Source organism: Nothoprocta perdicaria, unplaced genomic scaffold, assembly GCF_003342845.1.
Source record: "Nothoprocta perdicaria isolate Ctin4 unplaced genomic scaffold, notPer1 scaffold_16, whole genome shotgun sequence".
NCBI lineage: Eukaryota > Metazoa > Chordata > Aves > Tinamiformes > Tinamidae > Nothoprocta > Nothoprocta perdicaria.
Genome location: NW_020454760.1, coordinates 2,815,974 through 2,842,484, shown reverse-complemented (window position 1 = coordinate 2,842,484; position 26,511 = coordinate 2,815,974). Strand labels below are relative to the sequence as shown.

General features: G+C 39.0%; 1 protein-coding gene across 1 annotated transcript; it reads left to right on the top strand.

Annotated features, from left to right (window-relative positions):
• Positions 1 to 570: 570 nt before the first annotated feature.
• RAB12 (RAB12, member RAS oncogene family) lies at positions 571 to 26,511 on the top strand. The gene is made up of 6 exons (XM_026035396.1): positions 571 to 811; positions 14,220 to 14,280; positions 20,370 to 20,508; positions 21,041 to 21,130; positions 22,904 to 23,008; positions 24,463 to 26,511. Exons 1-6 carry the CDS (start codon positions 571 to 573, stop codon positions 24,574 to 24,576), a joined length of 750 nt encoding a protein of 249 aa, XP_025891181.1. The 3' UTR covers positions 24,577 to 26,511.

Sequence of the window (26,511 nt, the reverse complement as noted above, 5' to 3'; positions counted from 1 at the left end):
GAAAATGGGACCTAATTGTGTCAAATATGTCCCATTTCGCGACGAGCGACCGTTGCGATCGACCACGGCCGCTGGGGGCGGGCGCGACGGTTGGGGGCGGGCGCGACGGTTGGGGGGCGGGCGCGGCCGTTGGGGGCGGCGCGGCCGTTGGGGGCGGCGCGGCCGTTGGGGGTGGTGCGGCCGTTGGGGGCGGGCGCGTCCGTTAGGGGCGGGCGCGTCCGTTGCGGGCGGCGCGGCCGTTGAGGCGGGCGCGGCCGTTGGGGGCGGGCGCGTCCGTTAGGGGCGGGCGCGTCCGTTGCGGGCGGCGCGGCCGTTGAGGCGGGCGCGGCTGTTGGTGCCGCCCGTGTCCCCGCCCCCGGCACTGCGGCGCTGGGCCGCGGCTCCGGCGCTGCAGAGGGCGCTGCGCGGAGCGGGCCGGGCTCGGGGCTGGGCGGCGCCGCTCGCGGCCCGGCCGGCGGCGCGGGGCGCTGGTTGTCGTCGTGCGGCGCGGCGCGAGTTCCCCTTGCCCCTCTCCTTCCCGTGGCCTGCGGCCTGTGTGGCGGTCGGCGGTGGCCGCCGCATGCGTCGCTGATGGAGCCCGGCTCGGGGCTGCAGCAGCGCAGGGCGGGCGGCGGGCTGGACCTCGGCGCGGGCTCGGCGGGCGGCTCGCCGGCGCTCTCCGGGGGCCAGGCCCGCCGCAGGAAGCAGCCGCCGCGGCCCGCCGACTTCAAGCTGCAGGTGATAATCATCGGCTCGCGGGGAGTGGGCAAGACCAGCCTCATGGAGCGCTTCACGGACGACACCTTCTGCGAGGCCTGCAAGTCCACCGTGGGTAAGGGAGCCCGTCGGGCGCCCCCGGGTCTCCCGACCCCCCCGAGGGAGAGGTTCAGCCCTGCCCCGAGGCTCTGGGCCTGGCTGCCGTGCCCGGCCTTACCGTGCTACTTGTGAGCATGTGGGGGCTGCCTTGGGGGGCCTTCCTTCTGGGACCTTCTCCCGGGTTGTTTTCCTTGTGTTGGGCCCCTCTGGCTTCTCTGTGCTGACCTCTGGCACCCCCTCTTGCATGGGACAAGTGAGGCTTTAGTTCCCCCTTCCCTCTAGAGCACTTGTGTGTGTGTTTTCTTCTTGGCCTCACACTTGTCTGTGTTTTGTGTTTGGCTGCGTTATCCTGGGGTGGGTTGTTTTGGCCAGAAGAGTTGTTTTTTACAGTGGAAACGCATGCTGGGAGTTTCATGGAGTTTATGGTGAATGAGTCTGTGGTGTCAAGTTTTTCAGCTCTTGATTAAGAGGTTAAGGGGGTCCGAGCTATCTTCACATATTTTCAGAGGTGCTCGGTGTCCTGTTTCACTGTTTTTAACAGTAGACAAATATCATTGCCAACAAAACACAAAAGGTATGATTGTTGAGACGCGTCATTGCGCCCTGAGGCCTTTGAAGTTGTATGCAATGTGTTTGCTAGTGTTTCAGGAGTTAAAGACTTGCCCGATGTGTCCAAAACATAGTGGTTGCTGAAATTCCAGGCCATAGCCTGGATAGCTCCAGCTTCTTGCRTCTTCCTTGAGGAAAGCCTCTGTAATACTAAATCCAGGGAAGTTCTTGTCTCGCTTCTTGGAGTATGTTGAGCACACGAGGTGTTTTGCTCCTCAGCATACAACAAACTGCAGAGCCACCTCCTGGCTTGGCAGAGTGGCTGGTTATTTGTGGTTTAGTCATCCGTACGGGTCTTTGAGGTTATTTAATGCCTGCTGTCTTTGAGCCGATGAATGTGTAAAGAGAGGAAAACAAGCTAGTTATGCTGCATTGTTATTACAGGCCTATTCTTGAAGCTGAACTCTTGGGTGTTGCGACAAGGTGGTTGTTAAATCTGTGTCACTGAAAAATACAGGGGCTTAGCTTAATTTTAGCTTGGAATGTAAGAAAATGTAAAGCTGATGGAAAGTGATTATATCACATTTTAGAAACTGAGCTATTACAATCCAAAGATATCTTTCAATGATAGAATATAACACAGTTGCCTTTATTTTAATCTTAATATGTATGTTGCAAGCTCTTTCATCCTTTCCTAGATCCTCTAAAAATGCAAATTTGCTAGCACTATGTTTTTTTCCTCCCAGCAGCTGTTAGTGACTGTACAGTTCTGTTTTGAAGTCTGTAACTTAACATCTCAGAAGTTAAAAAGGTAGTGATAGTGCGTTAGAGGCCTCGTCTGYGAGTGGTGTGTTAGAAGGAAGGAATGCTGACAGCTTCAGGTTTAATTAAACATACGATACAGTCGARGAAGTAGAACTAATAGGGGGATGCATTCTTCGTAAATTCCCGGGGACTACGTGTGTTGTGTTAAACTTATATGCATCTTCTTTGAGTTGACCTGCTTTGAGTGTATCCTCGAGGTTGGGCCGTTCGCTGCAGCCCTGTCCGGACGCAAAAGTTGAGCAGTGAGAGGAGATAAAACTCGTCCAGACTTCCACTCTGGTGCCTTGTGTGCGGAACTGATTTGCTAGAGAAGTGAGACAGTGATTAAAGCAGAGACGCTTCCTTATTTTAGAAAGAAAAAAAAAAGATAACAGGAAATAAATGGTAGTGTGTTGCTAGACAGAAGATTGCTTAATGTTTGAGTCTGAAGTGTGCCAGCATGGAATCAACACAGGGAAATTGGCTTCTTCCAAGATGCATTTAGAGAGACTTGACAGTAGAAGCATTCTTTCAAGGTCCTCTAAGTTGTGAGCTGCTGAGATACTTTCAGCTCTTTTGACAGCCAAATGAACGAGCTTTGTGTACTCATGATTGGAAGCTTYTACCCTTCTTTTTTTTTTACATTTTGGAGTAAGAAAGAGTAACCTTCAGTTTGGATGTTTTTATGTAGACTGAAAATAATCCATACTCCAAAATGAGCTGAGGTCAAACTTTGATTTGCAGTTCCAATCACAGAGCTCTTCCCTTCAAACCATTTACTGGGTTTCTGGGAGCTGTAAATGGAGATTGTGTTTTGAAACACAGTTGAGAACCCAGTGAGTGATTCAGTTTCAGAGGAAGTTCTGTATAGCTGAATATACTTCGAAATATTTGAAAAGACTGCGTAACTGAAAGAATGTTACTATTGGCTCTGTCTGCCATACCATAAAGCTAAATTTTAAATAGAATGCTAGAATATGTGTTTATTTCCTTAACTTGATATAAGTAGTTTCAACCTTATTTTTGTATTGTTTTTAAGCTATTAGTTTGGGAAGTGTAGGCTAAACAAAATAACATTTAGCATCTTCATCTTTTATATGAATATGTACAGGCTACTTAGAAGTTTTCTCTGGTAGCAGAAGAATTGCAAATGTGACTAAAACTTTGGATATCCAAGACTCATTATAAGGTATTGGCTGTTTCCTAGCTCCAGGTGTTTAGGATAAGCAATGCTAAGTTACTGGAAAATAAAGTGTTTCTTATGAAGATAACAGTCTTGGATTCAATTAAAAAATGAAGATATTTTAGCAGTAATTTACCAAGACTACTTTAACAGATTGGAAAAGAAAATTCTGTAACAAAAACAAATCAACATGTCTTCAGTYTCCTCTCAAAGTACTCTAGTTCTTTGAAAGTGTTCAAAAATAGCTCAGCAGATTTCAACACAATATTCATAGCAGCACATGATGTGCTCCTGATCTAAAATGCTTTTGAAGTATTTATTTTGGGCCATAAGTTAGTTGCATAGAATATTGTGTCTACTTAATCTGCTATTTACATAGTACTGAGAATACTCAATATGCTCAAATATTTACTGATTTGGAGCACTGGTGTCAACTGAGAAATAGATGTTGCTGTTTACAGTTTTGCGTGCTTAAGTGTTTGTTCTTAGTGTTAGGTTAAACTTGTTCGGGGAAGAAATTTTCTTTTTTTAACTGCAGTGATCTAAAATTGTTCTGCCAGTGTTAAATCCAAATAACCTGTTTGTAGTTAGTAACATTTTTTCTTTAATGGGAGAATGTTTATGCAGGGATGATACTGGATATTATACTGGTTTATCCACAAAATAGAAAAAAAAATAGAAGTTAATCTCCATTGTTGGTTTGTTTTCTGACCTCCATGGGCTTATTAGTATATAGGATTTCTGCTTAGTGATTGCTAGGATTCTTAACAGTTAGAGACAGGTATGTGAAATTAGGCATTTAAAAATTTATCATTCTAAAAGGTAAAGACTCTGCCATGTTAGTGAGAAAGTTCAAAGGTGGGCTCTCCCTCGCGTTCTTTTTTACCCAAAAAAGTAGTTCTCCCAGAAGTGAGATACCAAGATCATTACAGAGATCCGGTAATTTTGTAGTTTAGTTATAAAGAAAAATCTRGTATGAGTCCTTCCTCCTCCTGAGTTCTTTTGCTTGTCAGAAAGCCGATTTCCTTCCCAGCTTTTGGCACCCAGTCACTACTCAGTGCCACAGTTGTCTCTCCTATCCAGTAAATCTTAGCTCCTCCCAGATTCTTTTTAAAACTTCCACGACAGATCAACAAAATTCCCATGTTATTTCCTGTTCATTCAGTTTTGGCACAGGTGCTCTATTTCTGCCATAGTTGTAATCTCAGAGCCTGAGGCTCCTTCTGTTCTGCATCTTAGTCTTGCACTTGCTCATTTCTAAGCCCCATGACTCTCCTGCTCCTTCAAATCAAGGTGAGCTCCTCTGCTTTACCCTTACCTGCCGGCTCATTTCTGAGGCTTAGTCTTATAACTCTTTCTGCCAGGTAAGAAAGCACCTCCGGAGGCAGGGCTTGCTCCCRTGGTAGCGCAAGGGCAGTTCAGGTGCTCCCTGCAGGCTTGGTGCTGGCTCCTCTAGCAGCTCTTCACAGGGAACTACACTGCTACTTGTTGTGAACACTAAAGCTTCCTTCAGCCCTGGTTTGCAAGGGAAATCGTGGGCAGAGCTATTCAGCTAAGTTTGTAAATGACAAGTTTTGTTGTCAACCAGGATGGGAATATTGTGATCCATTTGGACTAATTGTAGTCTGTGTGATCCAGATGGAGAGCATACAAAGCACTGTGGTGGAAGATTGCTTTTGACTTCACAGAAAGTGGTCTCTGACCTCGTTCTGACTTACCATTTCACAGTAACACCAAAGTATGCAAGCTGGAAACTCATTTGGTTCACAAAACTCAGTAGCATCTTTCTTCCAAATATTTTTTTTTTTCTTATTTCAAATTTTCTTATCAATGTCAAGTAAACAATAGGAATGGTGGAAACTTCAGGCTTCTATAGAGAAACTTCTAGCTGAGAAGTATTATGTAAGGCAGATTCTGTTTTAAACTATGTAACTGTGTATAGAGAGATATTATTTACTATTACTTGTTACAGTACAGACCCTTTCTTAATTCTGCTTATCCTAAAAAGTGAATGTTATGGGTCATTTCTATATTTTTTTYATATCGTAATAGAAATAATTTTATAATTACAATAAATGTAATGAACCTGGTTAACAGCTTCTGATTTAGGCTGTTCACTTTATAAAGCAACATTTTTTTCAGAACTATCTTTTAAGCTATTCCTTATTTAGGTAGCTGTCTGGTTAGTGTTTAATCTCACAACCAGTGTAAATATGATATGTGACTTGTCTTAAAAACTAATTTCCCAGCAAAATGTTTCAAATTTATGTTTTATGTTTTAAATGACTTTGCATTAGAGAAAAAAAGACATCCAGTATTTTGATTTGATCTGAGCTGAAGAATAATCTATGTAAAATGTTCAGGAAAATACCTACATCAAGCAGAAAAACAATTTTACTTATTTTACGATTTTTGCTGCCCTTTCTGTCGGTACTCATGGACTCTTTCTTACAAGTCTAACCTTTTTTGATGTTGTTTTTTTGTTTGGTTCCCCAGACCCCCTTGTCAGTGTGATGGTGTTAAAAAGCTAGTTCTGGAGGTCAGGGTAGACAAGTAATGGTAGAAATAGCTATTTTGTTACTTCATGGCAACATGCCAGTAACAGTGCCATGAATTTGTTTTATACCTAAAATCAAGCAAAATCAAAACCAATGCGCTGACTGAGATTTTTTGCTATTGCACAGAAAAAGGAAGAATCAATGATTCAAAATAAGCCCTTACCTCCCCGTGCTCAGTAGGTTAAAATATGTCTGTTTTTAGGTATTGTTTTCTTAGCTACTGCTGAATAGTATAGATAAAACTGGCAAATATTTCATTAATGAGGTGCTGAGGTTCCTTGACAAACAACTAGTAGAAATCAGGGACTGGAACCCCCGTAGGAAGTGGCTTGATTTTACAGAAATCGAAAGGAGCCTGCATTWACTTGAATTGTTTTCAGTTCTGTAACTGTAAACTCAGGGAAGGGAGCTTAAGCAGAAATCTGTGTTCTCCAGAAACAGCGTTCTACTTCTAGCAGTGTTGTCACTTCTAAGTGACACTAGAGACTACAACAAATCTAGAAAAGTTTTTTTTTATCTAAAAAAGTTGCCTAACTTAGCATATCTTACTGCATTAGGTGTAGTCAGCAATTGTTCTATATGTAGTCGTTTCAGAAAGTAATAAACTTACATTTTAAAATAGGAAAACATACTAGGAAAAAGAAACAAATCATCGAGCATCAGGAATGGGGTTTTGGGCTGTGCTGTTCCTTTAATTACCTAGAGGTTACTCAGATGAGTAAATTTGAAATTCACATTATTTCCTTCATTTGTAAACATCATGATGGTATTATCATGACTTGATAGAGATATTCAGATGCTGGGTTATATCAGTGATGTGGGATTGTCTGAAGAGCTCGTAGCCCACGGTGATTGCACAGATGAGAATATGCAAATAAAAGTGACAAAATGTAGAGCTCACTTAACTGGCATCAAATATGGAGGAGGTCTGTTTGTAAGGAGAGTGGAATGCAGCTGTCAAACTCAGTCCAGACTGTGAACAGCTGAGAGTGTCAGAAGCAGTACAAAAAAAAATGTAGAGGGCATATGATTCTCAGTTATGGACTTTGATATTTCTGTCTGGAAATCATGGGCATAAATGTTCATTTAATAAAAATAATGCATTAATTGTCTGCAGAATATTTGCATTTTTTTAGATAAACTACAAAATGGAAGGCATAGAATTTAGAGTGCCTTTCACCACAATAAAAAGAGAAGAAATCTTTGTAAAGCATCTTCACTAGGCTGTCCTTAATAACTAGGAGTAGTAATCCTCTATATTGTTTGAGTTTGCTGCTGTTTAAGAACATATAACAGCATTTTTTTCAGTTTATTTCTTCTGATACTCTAAGGCATGGGAAACTTGGTATCCAAAATAGAATGCCAAATTCAATACTGATTTTAAAGTAGATCCTCAGTTAGAAATTGCTGATTTGAAATAGCTTTAAAATCTGTCCAATACAGTTCTTTAAGTTCAATCACATTAGTTTGGGTAGTTGTAAAATGGTAGTTCACTAATTTATTTCTGTTCTGTAAACAGGAGTTTCAAAAATATTTTCTTCAAGAAGGTCCCAGAAAATCTTATTCATCCATTTACTCCTTTAGGCTCATGCTGTTTATCAACATTTTTGATTGGACTTTGGATTTAGCACTGTAAAAAGTTTCTAAAGTTTAAATTCTGTGAATTCATAATTTGTCCGATACTGTCAATTAAAAGGAAAGAAATGATGGCTTCCAAACTGCATCTGAAATCGTTATAAACAGTATCATTGTACTTCCAAAAAACAGCCAGTTTTCTAAAAATGAATTAAAATTACATCTTTAAGATGTAGCTAATTCACGTATATCACCTTTCTTTTTATTGTTGATGTGTCTGTTTCATACTTGTCTGTGGCACAGTTGCCAGCTCAGATACATGTAGGCTTTTATTTTAAGCAAGCAGTCTCAAGTTTCTGCATGTTAATCATTCTGAAATTACACTCAGAAGTTTTATGGACAACTTGCATTACCTGCCTCTAAAATAATTCTCAAATTGGCTCATGTCTGAATAATATTTAGTGCTTCCAATTATTATTATTATTGATCTTCAAATTTATAATGTGTACCTTGAAAGAGGTATCTCTCCCTTAGCAGTTTTTGAAGTTAACTGCATACTGTACAGCTTCAAATAAAATAATGATGTTTTATATTTTTCTTTAAATGCTTTTTGTAAGCTACCACCCCTCCCCCCAGACCCCCACCCCGTTCTTTTTGTAGCTTGGGTCTTGTCTATTTAGTTCTCATTCCCTTGCCTACGCAAGGTAGTAAAATGACTATCAAAGTCATTGAGCATCTTTTCATTGATTTCAGTAGTTTCTGAATACTACAGTCATAACTCTTTGTGCTGTTATTAAATATTTAGTTGCAGACCAGGACTTCATTATAGCAGATGCTGTACAACCTAGTAAGAGATGGTTCTTGCCTAGAGAAGCACATTATCTCAATCATTGGTTGTAGGGGAAGCAAGGAAGTTTGCCTGCATAATGCTGTCAGATGTCCAAATTACACAAACTGTCATAGCCTTTGAATTATATGCTGGTTGTGCTGGTTAGTAAGTATTCAGCCTTTGAATTTTTAAACCAAGCATTTTTCTCTGTGTTCTGATTGTTTTTTGCTGATGGAATTGCTTTGATGTAAACAACTAATAGACATATGAAAACGTAGTCTGTAGGAACTGATTTTGTTAGGTTTGTGTATGTTGYTCTGCTTGCATCTTTTTTTTTTTTTTTTTTTTTGTTTCTCCCAGCTTTTACTTAAACTTTGTGATCAGGAAATCTTGGCCTCCTGAAGCTCACTTTGTGTGCCTCCAGCCAAACAGTTTCCGCTTCCTTTTTCTGCTGCTTTAACAAAATAAATAATTAGGTCAGACTTTTAATGAAAGCCTAAATACAGAAGCTATGAGAAGAGAAATCTCTTTGCAACCTTTTTTTTTTTTTTATTTCTAAGAAAATTTCTTTAGTTATAAATAGAGAAGCTAGCCCCAGTTGTGTGTGTTTCACTGTGTGCTTTATTAGATTACTTCCCACACAGGAATAAAAAGTTAACTTCAATCTGGTCTGAGTTAGACGTGGCAGGGGGGAGCCTGGAACARTCTTGGGTTTGGCTYGGAGAGAAGATGCAGCATTCTCGCYAAAGTGCCCTTATCTAGAACATCATTAGGGCACGTTTATTTTGAGTGTCTCTTCTTTCTTTTAGAGATGCTTATTTTTGAAAGGTATGCAGAAAGCTTACATCTGTGTTACTTTACTTTTCAGAAAACCTCACCRTACCCTTTATTTAAGATTAACCAGAATTATGAAAGTTTTTGTTTAATATTTTCAAAATTTTACAAGCCATCAAAAAGCCAAGTAGGTGGTATTCTACCCAAATGCTTTTTCTAACTTACATCCCCGTTGGTGGGGGGATGTTATAAACTCATTTGGTGTTTTAAGCAAYAAGACAAGTTGAATCGGCATAATTTTAAACACTTAAATTCCAAACCAGACTCTGAGATCTGTATTTTTGTGCACAATGTCTTTTTCCATTTGTTCTTGAAACTCGCTTTATTTATAGATTGTGCATTTGGATTACTGAAGAAAAGGAGGCCTTGCAAGAGCAAAATGGATGTTAGAACCTGGCCTCCACAATGCACAGCTTGAATGCAGGAAGAGACTGTCGAGATTCTTCCTGTCTCTGTTTCTTTTGCTGTGCAGATGTTTTTATTTTAAGGAAAACTGACTGCATGATTGCCAGTGGTTTCTGTCCGACTGAAGTGTGGGGCGAGGTTGTCCCCCCATTGGGGAGGAGGAGGAGGACCGGCCTTTTGGTTCCCTTCACATCGCTGCACTGTGGCAGAGGACATACTTCAGAATAATCATGGACATGTGCACGTAATGGCTTCTGTGGCACATGTGTGTTTGATTTCTTGTTGGGAATAAATTGGTCGTGGGCTTTTAAAATGCAATCAGGGCTGGGCATCCAAGTGGTTGTTTTCAATAGTGCTGCTACTGGATAGCTCTGTTGGTGAAACACAGATCTCTACAAGTGGTTTGCAAATGTTGCAGGAGCAAAAGAACCTTTTGAAATCCTTTATTTTTAAAAGCCTTGTTCAGATATAATGCAATTGCTGACAGTATTGATTCTTCTCTTTATTGAGCTTATATAAATCCATATCCAGGATTGTATTTGCATAATTAAGTGACTTGTTTACATTAGCTGTTGTTGGCATCTTCCTAGGGGTGTTTGTCATGGCTGGGTGTACTCGGTAGGGAGAGTATCGTGTAGCTGTGCTAGTAGGGTGTAATGCCAGGGCAATAATTCCTGTCTGTCAATTTACACAACCTTCCAGGGGGGTTTCTCACTTAAGGCCAACACTTCCAACAGGATTGAACACACATGGAACTAATGCACAGACTTCATAAACTTGGGCTCTATTTTTTTAGGATCTGCCATACAAAGCAACTGTCTAAGCACCACAGATATCATTGCAAACAGTGTGAAACTTGAAGGAATTCCCAGAGCCTGTCCCGAACAGGTCTTAGAATTATGTCTAACACCCCCCAAAAAGGCACTTTCTACAGCGAGTAACTATCAATTACATGTTTGTTAAACCAAGGATTTGAAATAACTAATCAACTACTGCCAGCATCAACACTAGGCTATTACAAAGCAAAATGAACAAAACAAACAAAAAAACCCCAAGAAAGTCCCCACCATTTTCTAACAGCAGACAGACTTAATGCTAGACAGACTATGTTAAACAGAAAGGCTTAAAAGAGAGGCTTAAAAGAACCACGTGTAATTATTTTGCTGATGAACACGAAGTTTCAGCAACTGATCCAAATAGTGCATTCTACGCCTACAACCATAAAGAATTTATAAGACTGCTCTTTATACTTAGTATCTGAATGGAAAGATCTAGTTGTCTGCCTCTGAGCATGATGTGAGACCAAAAAGTGTGTATTTTCTGCAGTGGTGTAAACTCTTCATTTCCCGATAAACTTCTGGAGAATATTATCCATTTTTTTTCTTCCTTTTAATGCTGAAGCAATTGTGTATATATAGCAAAAATTCCCATTTAGATATTTTCCTTAACCTCAGGCTGAATTGTTTGTTTTAATAACTTTTAACATGAGATTATTTTTAACAYTAAAACTGAAAAACAAATGGTGGTATTTCATTGCTATTTTTATCAAATTACTTATTTCTGTCTAAGCAATTATCTTTGGCTGTCCTATGGTAAATCATAATGGCAATGAATCTTTAAAAGCATAGGAACTTACATGTTTCTTCATGTGCAAGGGGAAAGTTGCCAATTTTTTGCCTTCAGTTTTGGCAGACATGAGGCATTTGGTATTGTGTTGATGCTTGCAGAGCATTAATAATTCTAAAAATCAGTTGGGCAACCTCTGCTTAGTTTTGGCAAGGCATCTGATTTAAAACTGCTAAACAATTCAAACAGTTCTGTAGAAGAATGTTCTTTTGCAAAACTGCTGCTGTTTTGCCTTGTTCTTTGAATGAACCGCCTTGTTCTTTGAATGAACTCTGTCTAAAAGCAGAGAAGTGCTTCATAATATGAATCTAAGATTGTGTATAGAAATCTCTGCCCCAAAATAATAACACCATAGGCATAGTTTTCATTTTGAAACAATCCTTTTTTTTTTTTTTTGATACAGAAGTTCCTTCACTGCTTCAGTTAAGCACATAGGTTGTGCCTGTTAGTTCCATGAATTCTGGAGTTTGAAGTTTATTTTATTAGATTCTTTTTCTCTCTAGTTTATATATTTTCCTCTAACAATAATATTCCTGCATTTATGTAAGACAGCTGTGTATAAATCTTTAAAAATACAGCATTTTTTAAATGGAGTTGACAAAATTTATATGAAATTTCCATGATAATTTGTAATATGTAACTTTACATTAGAGGTGATTTATACTTTTTTCCTGTGACAAGAGGACAGAGAATTGTATTTGCTGACTTGTTGCTCAGATCAAGCTCTTCTACAAGTTTAATTATTAGCATAGGGCAAGTGTATAACTGTATAAGCATTGTAAGATTTTTTTTTATTATTCATGTATTTGAGGGGGGTAAAAASTAGATTTTTTTTTAGTTCTTAAATGGCAATTTGTCTAGTAGGTAGTATGTAAGATGTAGTAGCACGATTGGGAATTGAAGTTGAGATGTTGGGGGCAATTGTATTTGGACTTTCTTGGGAAAGGGAGAGATTTAAAACCAGTTTTTTGTGTGGCTCTGTTAACACTCATCATCTCCTTAGAGATGAAAGTTGTTTACTTATTGTAGACAAAGTTGTGACCTTTAAAACAGTTGCATTCTATACTTGAAGTGGAAGCATCTAGAGAAAGGGCATTTAGTGGCCTTTTTGTTTTTGTTGTTGCTTTTTAATTGGTGCTTTTCTGTTATTATTTGCCACAATTTGTAAAATAGAGCATAACCAGCCAATTTCACTTTCTTCTGCGTTTGTACTCGCRCAGAGTAGTTTTTCAAGAATGTAGAAATATATTTTTTTTAGGTTGGGATTAATGCAAGTTGTGAACTTTTTATCACTCACTAAAATAGATCTTTTCAGTTTCAATCTGAATACTTGAAATTTCCTATCAAAACTGTGTACTGCACACTACAAATAAGTTTAGTACTTAGTGCTTGTACTGCCAGAGGATCCTACTGATGAACAAGTGGGAACAATGTTTTGGCAGGCAGCTTGTGACCATTGTGTATGCTGAGCAGCTTTCTAAGAATTGCTGAATAGGTATGCTAAGCACTTTAAGGAGCACCGGGAAGGATAAATGTAGTAATACTTTTATCACTATGTAGTGTGCAACTCCAAGCTGTTTGAAGGGATTTTTGTGTAGGGGAATGGCACTGGGCAATTCTACCACCTATTTGGCCTACTTAAACAGTGACAGTCTACTTTGCAAGCTAAAAATGGAATCGAAGGTATCCTTTGTATGTCCATTATTAAAATGTATTCTTTTTAACTTAGTTCATTTTGTTCCTAATAATTAACAGATTACCAGCAACTTTACTGGTGTGATTATCTTTAAAAGTACTTTGAAATAAATGTGAAGGCAACAATGAGCAAGTGGTCTTCAAGGTGCAAACTACACTTAAGTTTTCCAGGAGTTTTCATAAGCTTACATAAGGTGCAAACTCAATTCTTTCTGTAGAACTTAYAGTCCACTCTTGATTCTAATGAGTAAACGAATAAAATTGGTCAACTGAGACAGTTTAAGTATTGGGGGGAAAAATACTTTTTTAAATTTATATTTTCTTATAAAAATCTTTTCTTTTTATCTTCACTCTCATCCTTTTTCTTGGTATGCACTTGTATGTGAAGTAGCAAAACTGTTTCCTACACAGTATGCTTCTGCACTGCAGTGTGAGTTTAAATGTGCTAGTCTGAACTGTGTTCTTGTGTCTTTTAATTTCACCCCTTCTTGATTAGAGCTGTTAGAAGGAATGGTGTTCAGAAGGAAGAAGTGGAGCAAAAATCTTCCTTCATATAGTGAAATGAACAGGTTAAAAAYCTACAAATATTATGATTGCTAGGACTCCTAAACCCGTGTACTTGAAGTAGTATCCTTTTGTGTGTAGGTATTGTTTGACCATACTATGTCTTCTGTGTTGGTTGCCAGCACTGTTTTTTAATAGATTTAAAATCCTACTGTATTTATGGCTTTATTTATAATATTTAGCATTCATTCAAAATGTGGCTAAAATTTTAAGACGATAGCAAAAAGTTCTATACAAGTATAACAGCAATTAAAAAAAAAAACCTCTCAACAGTTTAAAAGAATGAAGCAAGCCAGTACTGACAAATCCTGTAAGCCCAGCCACAGTTCCTCACTTCCTTCCCAAATGTTACCCACCAGCCTGCTCGTGAGTTGAGTGTTGTTCCTGCTCAGCAAAGCTGATGTTGGAGAAATTGGATTCACTTTGTGCTCCAGGGCATCTGTGTCAGCTGAGAGTAGATCAGACTTGTCCTAGACAATTGTGAATGTGTGAATAAGGCGGGAGGGGAAAGTGCCATGCCCCACACTGTTTTAATATTATGTTGATTTTACTTGCTGACGAGAATGTTGTACAAAGTGGAGGATTTATGTTGTGAGGCTGCCAAGTAGGGCAGCTCACAGACTATATGATGCTCGTCAGATTCCCATGGTGTTCCTGAGGTGGCCCGTAGTGCTGTGAACCCTTCCGCTCCCTCAGACTGTTGCAATTGCTGTAAAATACCTGTCCAAAAACAGTAGTAATTACACCCTCGTTACTTTTGCTTCTTATTCCTCCTTTTCTGTTTGCTGTATTTTATTTATAGGTGTTGATTTTAAAATCAAAACAGTAGAGCTAAGAGGAAAGAAAATTAGATTACAAATCTGGTAAGTAAAACAAATGTGCAACCAGCAATATGTTTTAATTTTTATGTTCTAGCATGAATTAATATGCTTGTCTAATACTATTAACTGTTATAAGCTGGTTTAGCTCTTATCCTTATGCTCCTCTCCTCCATTCCCAAGTCTGCTAGATTTTTGTAAGGGTAAAGGAGGAGGAGAAGAATATTAATTTCTGAAAGGGACATAAGTGTAATTACTCAAATATTCAAACATTACAGATCTCAAASCCTTTTTTTCCTAGAGAAATGGAGTAGTGTACAAGTTCTAGAATCAAAAAAGGGTGAACAGGTTAAATAGAAGACACTAGAGAAACTATTTATGGTTTTATTTTCTTGATCATTTAAAGTTGACATTGTTCTAATTGCATTTATAAAGTAAGCATGAAGTATTTTCTGAACTGCTTGTTTGAGATTTGGTGGAGGCAGTGCTGTTTTTTTCACACTGTATTAAATAACTTAATCTTGGATGTCGTTCACTTTTAAGTGAATTTTATCCACAGAACAGCACTGAGAAGTAAAATGATCCCGTACATATGTGTTCCTTCACAGTAGGTACTGATGTCCTGCTGTGGAAGGCTCCAAGTCTGAACAAGCTTTTCCTTTCTGGAACGCATTACCTGCTTCCTGATAATGGTTCTCCAAGGCAATGGTTGATGAAAAAATGTGTTCTTTAGAATTCATTGAGTTTGTTTTGCAGAGTRGTGCAAAACATAAATGTTATTATGAGAGAATAAACCAGCTATATTAATATGCCCTATTCTAATCTTATACTCTACTATGTAGTAGCTTAGCCTCAGTTTATTAACAGTACATAATGAGCATTGTAGTTAGACTGTTAAAGTTGCTAACAATCCCTAAAGGGAGGGGGAAGCTCTAAATACATTCTTTGTTGCACTTTTGGGATTTTCTGGTGGTTTCTCCTTCTTAATTATATGGATGCAGTGAATTCGGCTTACTAACTCCTCTTGGCAGGTCACCATGAACTGTTTGTCGCACCATGTGTCTGTCTTGCTTCCCTCTGAGTTAACTGCTGCTTCATCTTTGGTGTCATCAGTCACCTAACACTTGAATGTCACTGGCATGTTTTCATCCATCATGTGTCCCTGTCTGGAAACCTGTGACCACAAGGCTGGCAGTTGAGCCAGCAAATGTTAGCCAGGGTCTACTGAAGCTGACAGAGGTAACAAAAACTTTTGCTGTGGAGATGTTGCTGTACGCCTAATACGAGTTCTTACTGTGAAGTGTGCTAAGGTTATCAAACAACTTAATGTTGAATAAATATTTTATAGGAATGATGCTTTGTTGATAAAGACGTGCTTAAACCATTATTTTCCACATATTGAGAATATGCTAGTAGGATATAGGAAACTTTTTAAAATAAGAATTGACTCGTTGCTAAAATGTGACCCTTGTTCCGTGCAAAACCCCGATGAAATCGATGAAACACGATGCAAGGACAAAATATTTTAAAATAGGTTAAAATCCATGAATAAAGCTTCCTGTCCCCAAACAACACATTCKCTTGGACATTTGCTGTTAAGATGCTCTTCTTGTAGCTGACTCTTAAAACTCTCTTGGCAATACATGTACATTTTTTGAAAAGCAGAGTAGATAAYCACTCCTTTTACTAATTTAAAGCTTCTTGAAGCATGCTGTGTAGGTTGATTTCTGTGAACTCTTACTCTAGCTTCATATTAGACTAAAAAATAAAAGCCATTTTGAAAATCAAAAGTGTGGTAGTTTAAAAATGCAGAATTAATTTGCCTGGCTGATCCTAATTCATTCTGCTTCCATACCAGCAGGGAGCCAGAATTCAGGTTGCTTGGCATTTCTTGGTGGTTTTTTCCTGATAGCACTAACTGCGCTATATAATCCCCTATTGTTCAGTCAATAGATCCCTTCTAGAGTTTGTTTATTTCTGTGGCTTTAAAATGACTAAAGCTACATTTCAAAGCACCAAGTACGCTTGAAAAGCAAATTTCACAGATTAGTATTAGTATCCTCTATTAGTAGAGGAGCCCACAAGTTGGAGTTGGCTTCTGGATCCCTGTTACTGTGAGCAAGTGTGTGCTGAAGAGCACAGAGGCATCTGCTCTTGGCCCTAGCCCTAGCCGATGGATTCCTATCCAGTCACTGCCATCTTGTAGGCTCTCTCCCTGTATTTCTCAGCCTTCCAGGAGTCGTGCTCCTCAGCGTGTGAGACAGGAGAGCAGCATTGAGGGCAGCGATGTGTTTATCTTCTTTCCCACCCAGAGCAGTAGTAATGACCTTCGGGCTGCCCAAAGCAGTAGCTTGAGTAAACGTGCTTCACTTTGGTGCAGTTCTTGGGAGAAACAAGCTTTTTTTCTGTGAGAAGTGATGTGTGTGTGTGTGTGTGTGTGTGTGTGTGTGTGTGTGTGTGTGCGCGTTCAGCTTGGGCTGAGGGAGAAAATAAAGTAGAACCATCAAACAGCTGAAGTGTCAAAGTGAATCTGAACACGTGGAAATTACTGTTTTTTTCTAATTTTTTTTTTCATTTCTAAAATGAGAAATCTGAGAAAAGGTCTTCCACTTTCAAATATAACAAAGTGCAGTCCCTGCTGTTCAGTACTTATTTCATAAATAATTCAATATTTTTAGTCTATTGATTCAAACATTTTTAATATATATTTCAGTCTATATGCTTGTGGGAGGAAAAGGCTCGATTAGAATTATTTAAAACATTTTTTAAGTCTTCCATATCTACAAATTATTGCTTTGTTATGCATAAGCACGGAGTGTGGAGAATTATTACAGCTGTGTTGACTTGTATTTATATTTAATATTAAATAATAAATACAAATTAACTTCAGAGCCAAGGATAGTTTTGAGTCTATGTGTGTTTGCTTCAAGCAACTCTTTTCAGTAGACACAAGAACATTTATATAAAGCAAACCTAATCCAGTGTTAATTAAAATAAGACCAACTGTGTTTATATTGTATTATATGCACTCTGAAATAGAGACACTATCTCCAGTCAACAGTTAAATAATATTTGAGAATGGGTTTTGTGAAGTTTTGTAATTTGCTTTTGTCTGGGGGTAATGTTTGTATTTTTAGAGAGATGTCTGCTACTAAAATAGAAAAATAGAGGCAAGTAAGGGCTTGGAGGCTTTGAGATTTTTTTCTTCTTTTTTTCTTTTTTTCTCCCCAATGATAAATGGTCAAGGAGTTATGTACATTGTGTGTTTATGATTACTGTTTGGTGTTAAGCTTGTTTTTCCATTTAAAATAAGTTCTCGGAGAATCAATGACGGAAAACTGCTTTTAGTATTCCAGAAAGGCTCCTGTTATGCCTTGAAGTGATGCCCAATTATGGATTAAGTTGCAGTAACTTGTTGTTTGCACTTCTAGAGTTTGAATGAAAATGACCTGATATTGGAGTACATGGCATTATTCACAAAGCTGCATAGTGTTAGTGCAGTTGGATTATGTTCCTCTCAGCTTCCAGCTTTCTGTTRGTTCTTTGACAGCTATCCTTACAAAAAACTCCACTGTTGGAGTGCAGTAAATCAAGTATAGAAAAGCAAATTGAATTACTCTAACACATAATAAACCTTATCATAGAAAATGCCATTTAAATGCAGAAATACTTTTAGTTCTAGGGATGGCACTTTTAATTCTCGTTATTAGAAGAAATTACTGCACCTTATAAAAGAGAAGATAGCACCAGACAGAAAATGAGATATCTGGCAGTCTGCAAGCACAAGGTCAGCTTGATCTCTTCTCAGACTTGCAGCTCATTTCGATAGCCTGGAGTAGCTTTCTAAACTTGCTGCCCACCTGTGATTAATACTTAGTTCTTAGATATTGCCAGAGGTGCAAAATCAGCTTCCCGGGCTGTTGGGGGCTGAGGAGAGGCTGCTGTATCACACAGAGCGGGGGAAGCAGCACTGCACGCTCGAAAAACACAGTGTGGGGGGGAAGAGGTGGACAGAGTAGCACAGTGTAGTGGGCCCCCTCGCTGGCCTGTGAGCCACGTGGGCTGCACGGGAGCGCGCTTGTTGCCCTTGGATGGTCTTGGATGTGCAYGTGCCGGGCGATTCCGTGCGAGACGTAGGCGCTCTGTGAGGGGGCTGGCACCTAGCGCTTCCCCAGGAGCAGACAGGCCCTCTTGTTTTTCCTTTTCCCCCCTCCTCTGGTTTGAGAAGGACCCAGAGAAGGAGGCCAGCAAAACGAGAGGCAACCTTTCCCGGTAGTGTGGCTGCAGCTAGACGGAGCGCGTTCCCCTGCAGCGGCTGTGCCCTTCCTGCCGCCATCCAGCCGTGTCTKTGTGGAGTGACAGGGCCGTGAAGGGATCCCCCCCACTCCAATGCCCTCGATCCTGGCTTAGCGACAGATTGCGGAGAGGTCTGCTCGGGAGCCCTGGAGCCATGTTATCCATATGTGGAAAATCAACGGTTCATACAAGAGTCYGTCAATTTCTCAGGAGATGCACTTCCAGAGGATCTGCCAAAAARTACATCTGACCCTAGCAGAGAAGTGAAACAGAGGAGAAAATAGTTAATGTTCTTGAATAATATTTATGTATGTAATTTCAGCTGCCAAACTTGTATTGTTTGAAAAAAATKCTTCGCTAGTGACAAGAAAGTGATTTATCCATTTTCTAAAACTGATCTTAAATATTGCTAGAGCTCAACATTATTGAATCAGATCCTTGTTTTCACCTTCTGTGGGTCCCAAAGTTTTGTGTGAATGTGATTTTTTTTTTTAAGTTTTGCAGAGAATGTGTTTTGAGAAATGAAAATAAAAATACAAGTGATAGGAATTCATTCTTTTCTGCCTCCCTACTCCATGTCACATATTACAGTACCGCTGGCCTTCAGTGAAATAGTAGTCAATACTTATCCACAGGATATGAAACAGATACTTCAAATCTTTTTCTAGTGATCAGTGCTTTATTTTGCAAAATCCCCGTAACGATTTGATGCGGTCTAGTACTCTCGTAGCCTTGTCACAGTTTCAGGAGAAAGGCAAGCTAAATCAAATAGGTCCCTGAAGATTCTGTGAAGATAGGTTTGTGGTAGTTTATTCTACTACTTATGTTTGTGAATATGCTATTTAAAAGAATGAATTCTTCAGGATGATCAGTGTGTCATTTTGTACACGTGACCTTTTCTTTTTCCTTTTTTTTTTCTTTTGCTGAAGTGTTTTAGCTCTCCATCGTTAACCTCATCCCCAAATTCATCCTCCTTTTGTCTAAAATGTGACTGCTGAATAGAGTTCCTTTTGAATTTCTATTCTGAGCGTCCCTATGCACATGTACTTACTGTCTTCTGCCCCCGCTGAGGAATGAGTCTAGCTTTTGCCTTACTCTATCAATAAAATTTCAAAATTATCCATKGAATCTGGGGGCTGAACTGACAAAACTACTGTTTGATCTTACTGGAGCACCTTCTAGCTTATTTTCCAGTTACTGTACTAGTCACATTTTAAGAACAAGGATGTCCATCTGCTCTTTTTTAGCATACCTGCCTAAAACTTCCATGAGTAGGCATGGTGATAAGATTAAAAGCAGCTCAGGGGGTTTCCATGGTTCAGTGAAAAATAACCCTTCTGTCCCAACTATTCTGGAAAATAAACCACAGCTAGTACAAGCAGATTAGTAGCAGTGGTGAAAAAGTGTCCCATGTGAATCATCCTTAGTGAATCTGTAGCCTGCTGAAAGTGAGAATGACAATGCTATTTACCGTGTTGGGTTAGTAGATGTGAGTAGGGATCTGCTATCAATCACCGAACAAACAAACAAAAATAAGCAGCTTCATCTCCTGATACGTCCTCATGGGGGCAGCTTCATTTTCAGACATGTGTAGAACTGTCTGGTGGCCTTTTTTAGTGAAGTAGGTATGGGATAAGTAGCTCTCACGGAAGTTTGTAATGGAAACTGCCGCTCCATTTAGCTTTGCTAGCAATTCACATACACATACATACACACACAGAAGGAAATGTCGAGTATGGGATGTCTGATGAGTCTGGGTTTGTCTTTGTTAAAATATAAACAAATATAATGTGTGAATTGGTGAAATACTTGTGCCAATGTTTGCTGCTGCTTCTTAGGGACACAGCAGGTCAGGAGAGATTCAACAGCATTACCTCAGCTTATTACAGAAGTGCCAAGGGAATCATATTGGTGTATGATATCACCAAGAAGGAGACTTTTGATGATTTACCAAAATGGATGAAAATGATCGATAAGGTAGGCCCTTACATCCTGGGTATGGGGGGTAGTTTTTTGTTTGCTTTCAAATTATTTAAGTTTTCTCAAAGGGATTCTGTAAGACTTTAAATAGCATTGTTATACAGCTACTAAACTACTAACTACTAAATTTCACTGGATTCATTCAGCAGGGGTTTAACATTCATGTGCTTTTATACAAAGTGACAATTTACTGTTGCTCCCCAACTAAAGTTGTCATAAAGTATCAGTGGAGCACTAACTTCACACACCTCTCTATGTGCAGGAGGAAAAATGTTTTTTCTTGCCTGTGGRATTAACCCGTTATATCCACTCTTAGATAAACTGGAGCACTTAGTTCTTAACTAATGTTTCTAAAATAGAATTTAGAAAATGGCATTGAGAATTCTTGAAGCAGCGTTTGGAAAAGTTTTGATATGAGCTGTGTAGATATGATTCCTYTTTTTGCTAGCAGAATTGCCTTTTTTCATATGTTATTAGCATTTCAAAATCTAACATTTTAGGTTTAGTTAATTCCAAGTTTTAATTGCAGTATGCTTCAGAAGATGCAGAGCTTCTATTAGTTGGAAATAAACTGGACTGTGAAGTTGATCGAGAGATTACTCGACAGCAGGGAGAAAAGGTAAGAACAGGTGTAAACAAATCGTTCTCCTTATTGGGTGGCAGTGAGAGGAGGTTGTATTCAGGTGAGTTAACCATATTTGAAACAAACCCAGATTCAAGTTGGTGCAAGTTATAAACATGACTATCTTTCAGATTGAGAACTTCCAGTATTAGCTTAGTAAATAGAAACTTTCTAGAATCCAGCTACTGTTAGGAAGAAAAATGTGGCTTTGCTGCTAGCAGTTTATTTGTGTCCATGGCTACTTTTGGCCAGGCTCTTGCACCTCAGGGGTGTATTGAGGAGTGTGGTGTTCTGTCAAAATCCGTGTGATATTTACTGCCTTGTATAGAATATGTATTTATTTATTATGGAAACTGTATTTCTTTGCTCTAATGAATGAAGAAACTAAAAGTGGAATAATTGGCTTCCACTGCACTCCCTACAGTATTAGGGAGAAGTGTTGTGTTATGCTGTTCTGTTCCACTTGGTATCAGCCAGGAACTCTTTGTGAAGGCTGACCAAATTACAGAGATTGAAGTTTCTTCTTACACTACTCTAGATTGCCAGTGCCTCAGAGAGAACAAGGCTTAAACACTGACTGAGGAATTTGGCTGCTGTTTCCTCAGCTGGGGTAGCAGAAAATCCCAAGGGATCAGTGTTAAATAATGAAGAGCAAAGGGTGTAGAGCTGTCTGTCATGTAGTGTACAACAGTGGGATTTTAGCTCTAAGATGGATCTTTGAACATATATAGAAATCAGAGTAATTGAGGACCATGTGGTGTCACTAAAGATTAATGGGCACTGTAGTTTGAGACATGTATGTGATTCAATGTAGCCTTTGCAACAACTGCATCRGTCCTGGTCTGATTCAGTGTAACAAATGCTTCAGTGACAAGTTCCTGTGCTCATCTGAGGTTCTGCTGCTTTCAGGCACTCTCAAATCAAAAAGTGCCCAGTCCATGAACGTGAAGTTTGGAGAGTAGTGTCGGGCTAGCTACCATGAGAGGCTCTAGCAGATGCTACTTAGGATTTACTGACTGGAGAGGGGAAAAAAAATAGAGCAATATTTGTGAAGCTGTCAGGTTGACATACACCTGGAATTTCCTCATTTGCTGTGATATCTTACTACCCCTTTTTTTGCAAAGAGACTCTGGAGAAGGATTTAGTGAAGTCTTGGATCACAAATAGAGGACATGCATTTTGGGGTGGGCAAGAGACCTGCTTGGGTGTTTGGCTCAGCTTTGTGCCTCCTTTCTTCTTGCCCCTCCAGAAGTGGTAGCACCACTGAAAAGAATATGGCCTAGCAGGAGTCTCTAGCACCATCTCGAACAAACACTGCTGTTATGGACATGCATGCACGTTTCCCTACAGCAACCTGTGATGCTTTGAATAGCTGGGCCTTTGCTATTGCAAAGAAAATGCAAAGATTAACTTTAGTCTCATTTTCTGCATTTTAAGAAGGTGGTTAATTGAAATCAAATTTTATGAAATGATCTTATTCTTAGGCAGTCTGCACCAATTCATGTCAGTGGAAGACACAAGCCTACCAGACTGAAGTCTGTCAAAATACAGGCCAGCCAGAAAACCATTTCTGATCAACTGTTTTTAAGTGAAAATTTAATGCCTGGAAGTATTTGCTGTACCCCAGAGATTCAGTATTGTTAGTTAAGTTACCATTAACCTGCAGATTTGAAAAGGTTTTTAAAAGGTCTTGTAAAGRATGTATATCTGCTTGCACGAGGAGTATATATCTGCTTCTTTATGTAGTTACTTTATTTTCTCTTCCATCAGTTTGCACAGCAAATAACTGGGATGCGGTTCTGTGAAGCCAGTGCCAAGGATAATTTTAACGTGGATGAAATATTTCTAAAACTTGTTGATGACATTCTGAAAAAGGTAAAACATTCAGGTGGTGGTTTCTGTGACCGTGTAAACGGGGACAGGGTTTAAGTACTGAATGGTTGCAGGAATCTTTGGGGAGGACGTAGAGTCAGGCTACACACTGTACAGATAAATTTTTAGCTAGTATGTAGTGGGCAGGGCTGTTTGCTTTGTGTTTCAGTTCATACATGCTGCTATTGAATTTAACATACATCTGCTCCTATTTGCCACCACTTCATTTTACATCAGCAACTGACAGCATTTTTGCTTTCATCTACAACCATATTATTGGGGGAAAAAAAATCTGCTTTGTATTGAGGCAGACTGGAATGAGAGTTGAGATCCATGGGGAGAAGCAAACTGTCAGCAACTTGCCGGCCTTGGTTTGTCCAAGGCAGCAGAGCAGCAATCTTTGTGCAAGCTGGAAGAGCACCACACCAGAACTGAAGTTCRTTTTCAGTTGTCAGATGCTGGTTTTGATCTTGGATTCATGTTTTAGCTTATTAGTATATGTTCCATGYCTAGATGAGACATTATGTTACCGTATTTGAAAAGTAYCRTTTTGTAGTTTTGAGCTGGAGTCCTGTTGTGTTGAGTATTTTCATTGAGTGGTTTATTATTGGAAACCATTTTTCAGTATTAGTCACTTTAAGTGATGCATGAACCACCTGGTTGCATGTTTCTAACTGTCCTCTGTTTACACACTCTTAAACTGCTGAAGACTGGTAAGAAAATTACATTGCACATTTGGGACTGCAAACCAAAGTGCTCTTTGCATTCCTCTTTAGGGAGAGTTTCATTTATGTTATCCTGGCACTAAACTAATAAAAATAGTGTTAGGGTTAACAGTACCTTATTAAAAMCACCAAGATGTGGTGGATTCACCTTTTTAAAGGTGAATCTCAACCTTATAATTGGTGAAAGTCTACTAATAGTTGTCTAGTAAATGAGTAACTATTTGAGAAATGCAAAATCCTACTTAAACGATAGTTAAAGATTATTGGCTATTTATAGTTCAGGGAGTGATAGACTAAGAATAAACCATTTGCCCACAAGCACTTCTTTTCAGATATGAATTGGAATTAGATCTTGAGAGTTCCTTGTTTCAAACAAATATCAAAATATTTCAAATATATCAAATAAATCACATTCCCCTTCTCATGCTCATCACTCCTGCATATCAGTAATAAGACATATACGCAATGAATTGATGTGGAAACTTCAGTGAAACTTTTTCTTCTATTCCAGTTTTGTTGTTATTTGTGTGCTTAGGAAGGGACTTCATTTCAGCACAATTTTATAACTTTTATTTTCTTCCAAGGAATTCTTAATGTACTATTCTAATGTATTTTAGCAGTAAGAACTGAAAGGTCTATGTTTGTGTTGGCTGGTTGACCCCCAGAAGCTGTCTCCTTTGTGCTGAGCTCTGTGCAGATGATTGTTCATAGATGATTCTTTTTTTCTTTAAGATGCCACTGGATCTTATAAGAACTGAATTGTCCAACAGTATCCTGTCCCTGCAGCCAGAGCCAGAAATCCCACCAGAACTGCCTCCTCCAAGGCCACATGTCCGTTGCTGTTGACTTGTTACTCCATACAGAGTGGAAAATAGGAGTGGGAGGGAAAAGAAAATATCCTTACTACTCTGCACTACAATCATTTGGCAGTTTCATGTTGCACTTTGTTATTTGAGTCAGAGCTACACACTAACTTGTAAATATGCAAATATATAATCCTGTGTAGGATTCAGCTATAACATTTAATTATTACCCCTTTCCCTCACAATTGTATTTCATTTATTGCCCCAGTGTTATAAATATTGTACAGTCTGTGGGGAATTACCACACTTCCAGTCGAGGAGGAGGAAAATGAAATCTATACCTATTCTTGACATAAATGTTGTAATAGTTCTTGTTATTATAAACAGGCAGGCAGAAGCTCTTCTGGTATGAAGATAAGTATATGGTGCTTTGCTAACTATTTTAAAGATGAATTTTTTTAAAACAGAGGACTTTATGTACAAAGCTTCCATGATCAGCATTATGTTTCCTTTCAATGTAGTGAAAACACTTTTGGCTGTAGCATCCTCTGCAGACTGGATTTATTCAAAAGCTAAGTTTAATTTCTGGCAGTCTCTTATTTATTTTTTTTAATGCTAAACCTTTTCTTTGTGTACTAAGACATCACATGCAGTGCAGGTCTGAGATTGCACYCTGAAATTGCATATATAATTTTCTGCTTAAGCATAAGCTTGGTTGCAAGAATCATTAAGATTCAATAAAAACAAAGATGTATTTAACTCTAAAAGAAGGTTAAAAAAGCAATGCTGCTGTCCTAGACAAATTCTTCATCTTAAAAAATGCATTTTCCTGTGTTAAGGAATATATATGTGTGTTTGTCTGGACATCTCTAGGATTGGGGCGGGGAGGGGGAAACTTAAGGTAAAATGATTTCTTTCCTAAGAGTGGAAATTATTCCCATTGAGCATATACTGTGTTTAGGTTTTTGTCTGATAATGAATTTGTGAATTATATCTTTGGTATATCTTTTMTTAAAATGCACTGTTTAGTTTAGTTGTGGTAAATCGGTAGTTACATATTTGAAAAACTTGGTGTGTCCTGAATGTTGTGGTATTGAAAAACATTGTGGTCTTTCTAAACTAATGAAGTGCAAATAAAATTTTGTATTTATGAATGACAGTGGAACTGCACCTGTTATTAGAATGGCAAAAATCAAAGGATGGACAAAAGGTAAAATCTGTTGTATGGACAACTCCTGCTTTAATTTTTCTATGGTTTGATTCTCAGTGTAACAGTTCCCCTGGGCTTAGTCACTTGTTTCCTCCCGCTRCTGCCTCATGGGATGGCCTAGCCCTGCCGCTACCCTCAACAGCAATGGGGCTGCTTGTCATGCTGCCTTGGCAGGTGGTTRCAAAATTATGGATTGCAATGGGAATGCAAATATGAATTTATCCTCTTTTTTCCCGATTATACCTCCCCTACTTTTCATTCCCCAGTGCGGACACCCATTGTGCCACTTTTGCCACCCTTCTTGCATAACCTGTGGTTACTGACCAGTGTGTTATGCCRCTGGCTTAAGCAGCTTCCTTTGTTTTGAAGGAAAAAAAGACAAAGAATTATTAACATGCAAAAAAATAAAGTAAAATTAATTTTTGAGCCCTTATTTCATGGAATAAGCTTGGACATTCTGGGTAAAATACCATGTTGGTATGTAGCACACTCATGTCAACTAACTGATTAAAGAAGCGTGGTTGATATTTGTGCTTATGTCTTCTGCCACCTTGTGCCTAAGCAGTTTGCTTTTTTACATAGTAAACTTACAGTTTACTATCATATTGGTAAGACAAAACCGATTTCTAAAGCACTTTTAGGATTTCTGATAGTACTGTGGGCAATTTGCAAAGAYGGAAAAATTATGGAAAATGACTTTTAACTTGACAACCACTTTATTTTAGCAGATTTGTTTTTGTATGTACTTAGAAACTTGTGACTTTTTTT